This window comes from Archocentrus centrarchus, chromosome 11, assembly GCF_007364275.1.
Source record: "Archocentrus centrarchus isolate MPI-CPG fArcCen1 chromosome 11, fArcCen1, whole genome shotgun sequence".
In the NCBI taxonomy this organism is placed as follows: Eukaryota; Metazoa; Chordata; class Actinopteri; order Cichliformes; family Cichlidae; genus Archocentrus; species Archocentrus centrarchus.
The window spans coordinates 20,515,223-20,527,553 of record NC_044356.1 but is presented as its reverse complement, the minus strand read 5'-3'; the positions used below and the strand labels follow the sequence as shown (position 1 = coordinate 20,527,553).

Below are 12,331 nucleotides of genomic sequence, written 5' to 3'. Positions count from 1 at the left end.
ACTGTTGGTCGTCAGTGCTTGCCCACACTGCCCCCCCAAAACCCTCCATGTCTAAAGTGCAAATAAAATTTGGAGACAGACAGTGACGAGGATCCGAGTGGGGCCACCTCAGCGGCCCATCTCATCAACCTCTGAGTAACATGCCTGCCCCAAAGGTCCTATGTGTATCAGGTTGTAAGTGTGTATGTGTTGTGAGTTATAATGACTAAAGTGCAATTAAAACGGAGAGGCAAGTGGTGGTGCAGCTCTCCACGTGGCCTCTCCATCCTACATCTGTGAGTGATGTGTATTCTGTGTGTGTGTGTGTGTGTGTGGTGTGTGTTTGTGTATGGGGAGGGGGGAGGGGGGGGGGGGGGCATATGACCAGGAAGAATCCTGGAAGAAGAGAGCCAGCTGTCCGCTGGCTCAATAGGCACCCCGACCTCCCACACCCCAGCACAGGGCAGGGGGAGGTGAGCCCGGGGCCGCGGTGACAGCATCCCGGAGCACTGCAGCACCCGAGGTTGGCGCCCTCGCCCCCACTGCAGAGGGCGGCCCGCTGCCCCTAGATGCCCATTCACTCAACAATAGACACAAACAGGCGACAGGACATACTGGCCTGGCATGGAAATGCAGTGCCCAGTCCCCCCCAACCACCCCACCGCGGCCCCATCCCCCACCCACCCCCCTGCAATGCAGGCACCCCAGGGCCCCAAAAGCGTAGACCGGACATCCCGACGTCAGGCCAACCCACCCCACCCGGCGGCGCGGCCAGGACAGCAGAGGCCCCCCCCCCCCGCCAGGGGGGGCCCACCGGGAGCCGGCGCGGCCCCAGTGCCGGGGCCCCAGACCCCAGCCCCCAAGCCACACAGGGGAGACCAGCCAACCGACCGAGGGCCGGCACCACCCCCCAAGCACCCCGCCCACACCCCAGGACCGAAGGCAGCACCATCCAAGCCCCCACCCATCCACCAGGACAGGCACACAGACATCACCAGAAGGTCGCCCCAGGACTCCAGTCTCAGGAGGCTACCAGCTACCTAGGCCTCCGGAGTCCTCACCCACCCCCCACAAAGCACATCAGGAGCAGAGCCAGCAGCCCACCACCCCCACTAAGTACTGGAGCTGAGCAGTGGGAACCAAAGAGAGTCAAATTCCTCCAATTTGTTTTTAGAAGTAGCAGACATTCTCTCTAAACTAACATGATCTACTAATAAATTTCTGTACTGAGTAATACATAGTTTATATGGACGACCTGTTGTCTTAAAGTTTTATTTTGTTTTTATATATATATATATATATATATATATATGTCACAGCTTGAACATTTGTTTTCGTTTTACAAGTCTCTTGTGACTGTTAACTTGTTCTCATTATCATTATTATTGTTCTTTTGCTCTCTCTGGCTAGTTTTCTGACATTATGTACACGTCATGTCATGTACATTATGTCTTGTTGTTACATTATGTTACAAATAAAATTGTTTATTTAAAACAAAATAAAATATATCAGCGTCACCTGCCGTCACCTCTGCGTAGCACCTAGCAACGTGAGTGTGACACACAGCTGTGTAAAAGCAGCTGGTTAAACGGAGAATGAACTCTTTCTCCTTTTTGTGGTTTAATTTTAATTCTTTTATTCAAAATAAGCTGTTAAAACAAGCATAACACATTTCAACATCAAGGAATACAGCTGAGCGAATGATTAATTTCCAACTATATTAAGTGAGACATTAATGTTGAATAAAACTATCCAGTTATGATGCTTAACTTTAATTTCAGGAGTTTGCTTATCACAGGAGCACTTCAGCCCTTCGTTGGTCTGTGTAGTAGACTGGTGGGAAAATAAACAAAATTTTGAAGTTTAAGCTTATGTATTTTGATTCATTCATCAACCAAACTTAAATTAATATTTCTCATGTCAAATATTGAAATGTGATTAAAATGCGATTAATTTCGATTAATTAATTACAAAGCTTGTAATTAATTCGATTAATTTTTTTAATCGAGTCCCACCCCTAATGAAAATATGATTGAACATAACTGCACAGAAGGAAATGCTTGGAAAGTGTGACATTACTTTATACTTTCTATGTCGGAACAATCTCACTGTTAAAATCACAGCAAATCACAGATACAATAAAAACAATCAGTGATCGGGGGCAGTGATGGTCTGTTTACACCAGTGTGGTAGAAAACACAGCTGCTCTCATACCTGCAGCATCCCTTCATCATGAATTGATGGCAATCAGGTCTCTCGGACATGTCTGCCAGGAGAAAACAGCATTAAAGTGATGATAGATTAAAAGAGTATGTGAATTGAACAGAGAAACAGAATATATATAGGTAGTTACTTCTATAGTGATGGAAGTATTAGCTTTTGTTCCAACGAAACACCGTCAAGCAGCACACTAAGATACCTCTGTACAATATATTCATGTCTGCAAGAACATCAGACTGCTGTATATCACTTCTCTATTGTTTGTGTTTGATAATGGGAACACTGTCACATCATTGTAATTTTAGTGTTATACCTTTATAAACAAGTTTGGACACTTATTTAAACTTTTACAGTTATCAGGATGTTTCATTCTTGTAGAGGGTCTGTGCAGCAGATGGTGAGCAAAAAGATGTCAGAGGATGATGGAAGTAGAGAGTGAGGGGGAAAAGGAGGGTTAACCTGTGGAGGAGGAGAGGAAAGAAGTTGTTTTATACCAGATATCTTTTCTACCAGATTATTTTACTGCACTGGCAGATTATTTCATTTACTTTAGAAAGATACAGACTATAATCAAGTGAAATAATCCGCCAGTGCAGTAAGCACTTTTGGTAAGATTTCTTGAAATAAGACAAAGTACCTAGTCTTTAGACAAAACAAGTTTAATAATCTTACACATTCAGCTCTTGCTTAGTATATCACACTCAAAGCAAGGTCAAAATTACTTTTTGGCTGAATATAAGATTGTGAGACTAAGATTTTGCAGTGCACGGTGAGTGGGTGGGCCAAGCAGAAAACATGACACACGTGGTCCTGGATCATAACAGTGTGAAGACGAGGAAACGACTAAAAGGTAGTCATATCAAAGGTCATGACGCAGGTTATTATCATGGTGATACCTACATGATGGTGGGAACTGGAACTCCCCACAGCTAACAGAGCAAGATTGTATCCCCTAACAGGGGGACCAACAGCTATATAAATGCCATGACCACGCTGTGTAGCAACTTCACCACCGCGTAGTCACAGAGATTAAACTTTTGCAAAGTATCTACATGGGCGGCACAGGAAGATGGGGCAGACACAAACTATTTAATCTGCCTGATGGGAATACACTTAAAGCATGAATGGATTGATGCCCCCAAATCACAAACTGGAAAAGTTCAACTGCAAAATCCCTTTGTGAAAAGACTGAAACTGAAGTACAAACATGTACACAAACACTGTGTGTAACTGGACTTGTCTGAGGTTGAGATTTACCACGTGTGGAGTCATAATAGCAAAGGAAGAGACTGTAAACAAGACTGTACCCAAAATGGACCCCTGAGGTACACCACAACAAATAGGGGCTGGGGAAGAGGAGTATTGTTGTGTCTCTGCTCACCCCCCCCCCTCCCATTGATCCGTGTAGACACGCAGATTCCACCACACATCTTAACCAATCACGTGCAGCTTCCCTTTCATCATCCACCAGCGTTACCAGTGGTTGATTCCACATTCATGAAAATCATTGTGAGTGAAATTCAGTGACTTTAGACAGATTAAAATGTATATTTGCATCTTTATTGTAGCATAGCATTAGGAACAGTGCAGGTTAAATGCTCATCTTAGTTTTTAAGAACAGGTTGTGCGTGTTGCACATACAGAAGGTAAAGCGATGTCACATTTGTAGTCATTCCATTTCTTATCTATTACTACATTGGTGTGACCACAGTTTTCATTCTCCTCCCGTTGTCTGGTTGTGTTGGACTCCAGTTAACAAAATGCAACGGACAACCATCGGACCACATCCAAGTGCCTTCCTTGTGTTTGTCACTGAGTCCAATCCAGGTGAGTCCCCAGCATGGTCAAAGTTCTGAATCAGGGATTTCACAAAATTATGTTCATCTTCACTGTGGACAGACACCAGGTTGGCTCCCTCTGACAAACAGTAGATCTCTGCATCAGCCCAGGTCATGTGTGTGGCGACATATTTGTAGCAGCGGTCGTTGTAGTTCCAGCAGAACATGGGACAGCTTCCACGCTGTAGTTAACTCGGTGGTCATCTGACAGACAAACAGAAGTCAGAACTTGGTGAACCTTTCAGAGTTAAAAAGATTATATTTTTATCAGAGCCACAGAAACAGAGGTGATCTGTATTGCTGGCACTGAGATCTCATGGCTGGCTGTCCAGCTGCTTTCCTTTACATGGTGTCAGAGAAGCATGTCTGCACAGCTGACATAATGCCACTGGTCACATGTATTTGGCCAAAAGCTTTCACTTGTCCACAGTTACAAGGAAGACAAACACAAGCAATTTATCTGTATGATGGACAGTTTTCCTAAATTATGATTGTTGTTTTATAAGCCATTGTTTAGCTAAATGTTAAACAGTAAATTAATATTTCAGCACATCATAATCGATTCCTGGGCAGTGTTTATGATAACAAAGGAACAGAGGTGAATGTGAAAATGTGCAGACAAATAATTTCAATTTCAATTTCAATTTTATTTATATAGCGCCAAATCACAACAAACTGTCGCCTCAAGGCGCTTTGTATTGTGGGTAAAGACCCTACAATAATACAGAGAAAACCCAACAGTCAAAACGACCCCCTATGAGCAGCACTTGGCGACAGTGGAAAGGAAAAAACTCCCTTTTAACAGGAAGAAACCTCCAGCAGAACCAGGCTCAGGGAGGGGCAGTCATCTGCCGCGACCGGTTGGCTGAGGGGAGAGAAAGACATGCTGTGGAAGAGAGCCAGAGATTAATATCAATTAATGATTAAATGCAGAGTGGAGTATAAACAAAGTAAATAAGGTGAATGAGAAACAGTGCATTATGTGAACCCCCCAGCAGACTAGGCCTATAGCAGCATAACTAAGGGGATGGTTCAGGGTCACCTGATCCAGCCCTAACTATAAGCTTATCATAAAGGAAAGTTTTAAGCCTAATCTTAAAATAGAGAGGGTGTCTGTCTCCCGAATCCAAGCTGGAAGCTGGTTCCACAGAAGAGGGGCCTGAAAGCTGAAGGCTCTGCCTCCATTCTACTCTTAAGTATCCAAGGAACCACAAGTAAGCCAGCAGTCTGAGAGCGAAGTGCTCTGTTGGGGTGATATGGTACTATGAGGTCTTTTGAGATAAGATGGTGCCTGATTATTCAAGACCTTGTAGGGGAGGAGAAGAATTTTAAATTCTATTCTAGATTAACAGGGAGCCAATGAAGAGAAGACAAATGGGAGAAATCTCTCTCTCTTTCTAGTCCCTGTCAGTATCTAGCTGCAGCATTTTGGATCAGCTGAAGCTTTCAGGGAAGCTTTTAGGACAAGCCTGATAATAAGATTACATAATCCAGCCTACAAGTAATAAATGCATGAATGAGCTTTCAGCATCACTCTGAGAAAGGAATGTTTCTAATTTTAGAAATATTTGCGCCAAGCAAAAAAGCGGTCCTACATATTTGTTTAATATGTGCATTGAAGGACATATCCTGGTCAAAAAATGACTCCAAGATTTCTCACAGTGTTACTGGAGGCCAAAATAAATGCCATCCAGAGTAAGTATCTGGTTAGACACCAGGTTTCTAAGATTTGTGGGGGCCGAGAACAAGAATTTCAGTTTTATCTGAATTTAGAAGCAGGAAATTAGAGGTCATCCAGGCCTTATGTCTTTAAGACATTCCTGCAGTTTAACTAATTGATGTGTGTCATCTGGCTTCATTGATAGGTAAAGCTGAGTATCATCTGCATAACAATGAAAATTGATGCAGTGCTTTCTAATAATACTGCCTAGGGAAGCATGTTTAATGTAAATAAAATTGGTCCTAGCACAGAACCCTGTGGAACTCCATAATTAACCTTAGTGTGTGGAAGAAGACTCCCCATTTACATGAACAAATTGGAGTCTATGAGATAAATATGATTCAAACCACTGCAGTGGCAGTACCTTTAAAACCTATAGGCAAGCTCTATCTCTGTAATAAATGTTATGGTCAACAGTATCAAAAGCTGCACTGAGGTCCAACAGGACAAAGATAAGTCCACTGTCAGAGGCTCTAAGAAGATCATTTGTAACCTTACTAATGCTGTTTCTGTACTGTGATGAATTCTGAAACCTGACTGAAACTCTTCAATAAACCGTTCCTCTGCAGATGATCAGTTAGCTGTTTTTACAACTACTCTTTCAAGAATCTTTGAGAGAAAAAGGAAGGTTGGAGATTGGCCTATAATTAGCTAAGACAGCTGGGTCAAGTGATGGCTTTTTAAGCAGAGGTTTAATTACAGCCACCTTGAAGGTCTGTGGTACATAGCCAACTAATAAAGACTGATTGATCATTTTAAGATTGAAGCATCAATAATTGGAAAGACTTCTTTGAACAGTCTAGTAGGAATGGGATCTAATAAACATGTTGCTGGTTTGGAGGAAGTACTATTGAAGTTAACTCTGAAAGATCAACTGGAGCAAAAGAGTCTAAACAATACCAGCAGTGCTGAAAGCAGCCGAACATGAAGAATAATCTTGAGATGGTTATGAATAATTTTTTCTCGAATGTCTAAAATTTTATTTGTAAAGAAATCCATGAAGTCACTACTAGTTACGTGAAAGGAATACTCGCTCTACAGAGCTCTGACTCTTTGTCAGCCTGGCTACAGTGCTGAAAAGAAACCTGGGGTTGTTCTTATTTTCTTCAATTAATGATGAATAGTAAGATGTCCTAGCTTTACGGAGGGCTTTTTTAATAGAGCAACAAACTCTTTTTCCAGGCTAATGAGCATCTTCTAATTTAGTGAGACGCCATTCCCTCTCCAGCTTTCGGGTTATCTGCTTTAAGCTGTGCGTGTGTGATTATACCACGGAGTCAGGCACTCTGATTTGAAGCTTTCCTTTTCAGAGGAGCCACAGTATCCAAAGTTATACGCAGTGAGGATGTAAAACTATTGACGAGATAATCGACCTCACTGGGAGCAGAGTTTTGGTAGCTGCTCTGCACTGTGTTGGCACTGAAGAGCATAACAATGAGGAATTAGATCCTTAAACTTAGTTACAGCACTTTCAGGAAGACTTCTACTGTAATAAAACTTATTCCCCACTGCTGTGTAATCCATTAAAGTAAATGTAAATGTTACTAAGAAATGATCAGACAGGAGGGGGCTTTCAGGGAATACTGTTAGGTCTTCAGTTTCTATGCCATATGTTAGGACAAGATCCAGAGTATGATTAAAGTGGTGGGTGGGCTCCTTACATTTTGAGAGAAGCCAATTGAATCTAACAATAGATTAAATGCAGTGTTGAGGCTGTCATTCTCAGCATCTACATGGATGTTAAAATCACCCACTATAATTATTTTATCTGAACTGAGCACTAAATCAGATAAAAAGTCTGAGAAATCAGACAGAAACTCGAGTAGGGACCAGGTGGACGATAGATAATAACAAATAAAACAGGTTTTTGATTTTCCCAATTAGGATGGACAAGACTAGAGTCAGGCTTTCAAAAGAATGAAAACTTTGTCTGGGTCTTTGATTAATTAATAAGCTGGAATTGAAGATTGCAGCTAATCCTCCTCCTCGACCTGTGCTCCGAGCATTCTGACAGTTACTGTGACTCGGGGGTGTTGATTCATTTAAACTAACATATTCATCCTGCTGTAACCAGGTTTCTGTAAGGCAGAATAAATCAATACGTTGATCAATTATTAAATCATTTACTAATAGGGACTTGGAAGAGAGAGACCTAATGTTTAACAATCCACATTTAATTGTTTTATTTTTGGTGCAGTTGATGAAGCTGTATTATTTATTGTTTTTTGAATTTTTATGCTTAAATAGCTTTTTGCTGATTTAGCTTTGGTTTTGGTGGTCTGGGAGCAGGCACCGACTCTATGGGGATGGGGTTTTGGGGGGATGGCAGGAGGAGAGAAGCTGCAGAGAGGCGTGTAAGACTGCAACTCTGCTTCCTGGTCTCAACCCTGGGTAGTCAGTTTTTAGGAGGGTTAATAATTTGGCCAGATTTCTAGAAATGAGAGCTGCTCCATCCAAAGTGGGATGGATGCCGTCTCTCCTAACAAGACCAGGTTTTCCCCAGAAACTTTGCCAATTATCTATGAAGCCCACGTCATTTTTTGGACACCACTCAGACAGCCAGCGATTCAAGGAGAACATGCGGCTAAACATGTCGCTCCTGGTCTGATTGGGGAAGGGCCCAGAGAAAACTACAGAGTCCGACATCGTTTTTGCAAAGTTACACACCGAGTCAATATTAATTTTAGTGACCTCCGATTGGCGTAACCGGGTGTCATTACTGGCCGACGTGAATAATGATCTTACCAAATCTACGATTAACCTTAGCCAGCAGTTTCAAATTTCCATGAATGTCGCCTGCTCTGGCCCCTGGAAGACATTTGACTATGGTCGCCGGTGTCTCTAGCTTCACGTTTCTCAAAACAGAGTCACCAATAACCAGAGTTTGTTCCTCGGCGGGTGTGTCGCCGAGTGGAGAAAAACGGTTAGAGACGTGAACAGGTTGGTGGTGTACCCGGGGCTTCTGCTTAGGACTACGTTCCTCCTCACCGTCACCCAGCTGGCCTGTTTTCCCTGCTGCTCGGGATCTGCTGGGGGGGAGCTAACGGCGGCTAAGCTACCATGGTCCGCACCCGCTACAGGGCCTGGCTAGATGTAGGATTTTCCAGGGTGCGGAGCCGAGTCTCCAGTTCAGAAAGCCTGGCCTCCAGAGCTACAAACAGACTACATTTATTACAAGTACCGTTACTGCTAAAGGAGGCCGAGGAGTAACTAAACATGTGACACCCAGAGCAGGAAAGTGCAGGAGAGACAGGAGAAGAAGCCATGCTGGTAGTGAGTCGGCTAAGGGCTAAGCTACTAGCTGAGCTAAGCTAGCGAATTTCTAAAAACAAATAAAGTGAGTAATGTGAATACAGGTGATTCAGCAAAGAGTATGCTATTTAAAGTAGGTGAAGATTACACTAAAATATGTTATTATCCAGATAAATCGAGTTATACAGATATAACAGCTAACAGACAGCAAGAACAGGAAGTGATACAATACCGCAGTGAGAGCCAACACCAAGTGACAGCCTTGTCACTTGGTGTTGGCTCTCACTGCGGTATTGTATCACTAAACATAAGCAACACCAAGTGACAGCCTTGTCACTTGGTGTTGCTTATGTTTATGAGCTCTAGAACCAATATGTGAATCTGTAATGTAACACCACAAATTTTGCATTAGAGTATCAGAAACATGATTATTTAACTAAATTGATGTTTGCTACAATGAGAACGACCAAAACCAAAGGGAAACGTAAACAAAGGGGAAAAGGAGCCAGAATATGGGCACATTACCAAGTTGTAGCTTCACTTCATTGTCATCAGAAGGAGACTCAGCACCCAGAGCCAGACCAAACAAGAAGAGGAGCAAGATCATGTTGGAGCTTTAAGTCTCAAAGTATGAAGAGGCATTAAAGTGTTGCTAAAGCTTCTTTGCAGGGATGTTAAGATTTCTGCAGAGATTTGCTTCTTTATAGCAACCAGGAGGGGTTGTTTTTACTGCTTGTGTGATATCATTGGCCAAATGGAACAAATCTTTCCATTGTACACGACACTAAACATAAACCAGAAAAACAATCAAATCGTAAAGAAATTTATAGCTGCTGAGCTGTTATATAATCCTGGCATTTTCAAGATAGCACGATTGTTGTGTATTTACTTTATATATTTATATATAAAAGGCCTTATCAGAATGAGGAATTATCAGACAGGACAGGTCAGAAGATAGTCCTGGATTTTGGGGCAGATGCACATGCCAAAATGAATAACAAAAGTGACCCTTTATTTTATCTGATTTGAAAAAAAAGAAAAGAAAAAGCGTACAAAAATCCACAGGCAGAAGGTGACAGAATCCAGAGAATGCTGGTAATCCTATCACAGCTGGCATTTTGTTCAGTCTTGATGGATTTGTTTATTTCTCTATTTAAAATCATGTAAATCATGTTCATTTCTTCCAAGTGATTTCTCTTTATTGAAATATTGCTCATCATAATCTGCCATAAATACCTGGACTTTGTAGTTTTGTTGTATCATAAAAGTCCTCCATCCATCCAGGTAGCAGCAGCCTAAGCAGAGAAACCCAGACATCCATCTCCCCAGCCACGTCCTCCAGCTTATTCAGGGTAACACCAAGGTGCTCCCAGACCAACACAGAGATATAATCTCTCCAGCATGTCCTGTGTCTCCCCCAGGACCCTCCTCCCAGAAGGACATGCTGTGGCTGTATCGATCACACTAACTCTGCAGCACATTTTGGCAGGAAAAAACAAAAAACACGAGTCTCTCAAATGTAATTACAATGGCTTAATTTAATCACGTCAGTAAGGCTGACCGCTGCACATCAAACATCTCCTCTACTGTTTTTCTGCTCTGACAAATAAAAATGTCTGCTGTTGTGGAAAAGGTCACTCTATGCATGTCCACTTTATTAGGTACACCTGTTCAACTGCTCATTAATGTAATTATCCAATCAGCCAATCACATGGCAGCAACTCAGTGCTTTTAGGCACGTAGATATGATGGAGATGACCTGCTGAAGTTGAAGCTCAGCATCAGAGTGGAGAAGAAAGGTGATTTAAGTGACTCTGAATGTGGCATGGTTGTTGGTGTCAGACGGGCAGGTCTGAGTATTTCCAAAACTGCTGATCTACTGGGATTTTCCCACATAACCATCCTAATGGTTCATGGAGAATGGCCTGAAAAAGAGCGGCAGTCCTCTGTGGGGAAAAACAGCTTGTTGATGGCAGAAGTCAGGGGAGAATTTTCCTTTCTGTTGATAGGACCTGAGGGTACGGGGCTCACCAAAATTGGACATTCGAAGATTTAAAAAGTGTTTCCTGGTCTGATGAGTCTGGATTTCTCCTGTGACATTCAGATGTTAGTTAGAATTTGACCAAAGTTTCCCATAATGAATAATGAAGTCAGTGTATGTGAAAGTATTCCCTGTGAGCCAAAGGCTCGGGATTCAGGAAGCTCTAAGCAATCTGTTTTAGATAGATTTTTTTCTACTCTCGGCTCTGCATAATGTCACAAAGACCCGATACCCTAATATGGTTATTTTAAGCAAACAGTTCTGGTTGTGAGCACAGAAGCCCCATCTACCTGCAGTTTAAATCTTCTGTTTGTGAGGGACAGCCAATCAGAAGGAAGCTGTCTTAAAGTGAGAGGCAGCTTGTTTTAGACAGAAGATGAACTGAGAAGCTGCACCAGCTCCTGGTATAAGATAAATGAGGATTATTTTGAGCTGAGAATCATGCAGATCTGTTTTTCTAGAGGCCAAACATAATTATGTGGAGCTGGAAATTAGCTTATTAGGTCCTTAAAAACACACTGTAATAAAGAGCAGCCTCCAGTGTGCTGTGTATCTCAATAATTCAACAGAACATTGGCTGCAGTAAGCTGGATGCACCATTCTTGGTTCTCTTGTAGCCTTGTGCTGTTTGTTGAGCCGAAAGAGGCCTTGACATTCAGTCTCTCTGTCATGAGTCCGAGGTTCGGGCTGCTGTAAAGAGTGTTTATGCAATCAGTGGTTTGTTTGAAGCTGCCCGCGCCCCCACATCCCCTCCCTGACTCTGCACACTGAGATCAGCTGGACAAGCAGATAAGATGCTAAAGAGCTTTGCTCAGCCAATGGAAACTCACAGGAGAATTTGAGAAAGCCAATCAAAGTCGCCACAAAACACCAAGTCTTTCTATATTCAACATAGAGCAACAAAAAAGTCAAAATGCATCTTTTTCTGAAACTGCTTTTTACTCAAACTGTCCTAAAAATGAGCTGCAGTTACCTGTAGGGAGGCCGGCAGCTTCACGCACACTCATATCTTTGTGCTCACCTTTGTTTTTGGAACCTTAAATCACAAGTTTTCTAAATGCAAAGCAGCATCAGAAACACAAACTGATGCAGTTTATAAGGTGTATTTAAGTCACTAATGGCAACAAGTTTTCCATCAGGATTGCCAAATTGTGAGAAATCATCCTCCAGAATTACATTTTCAATATCTTTTAATATCATGAATTAGCTGCGGTACATCTGGACCAGTGGGATCACTACATAAGTAGTTATATATTTTAATAAAAGCGGTTTTGGCTGCTC

General features: G+C 42.4%; 1 protein-coding gene across 1 annotated transcript; it reads right to left on the bottom strand.

Moving 5' to 3' along the window:
* Positions 1-3,810: 3,810 nt before the first annotated feature.
* On the bottom strand, positions 3,811-9,616 carry LOC115788270 (lactose-binding lectin l-2-like). The gene is given in 5 exon segments (XM_030741241.1): positions 3,811-3,923; positions 3,926-4,030; positions 4,033-4,227; positions 4,230-4,241; positions 9,535-9,616. Coding segments are annotated over 5 exon segments (507 nt in total).
* Positions 9,617-12,331: the final 2,715 nt, after the last annotated feature.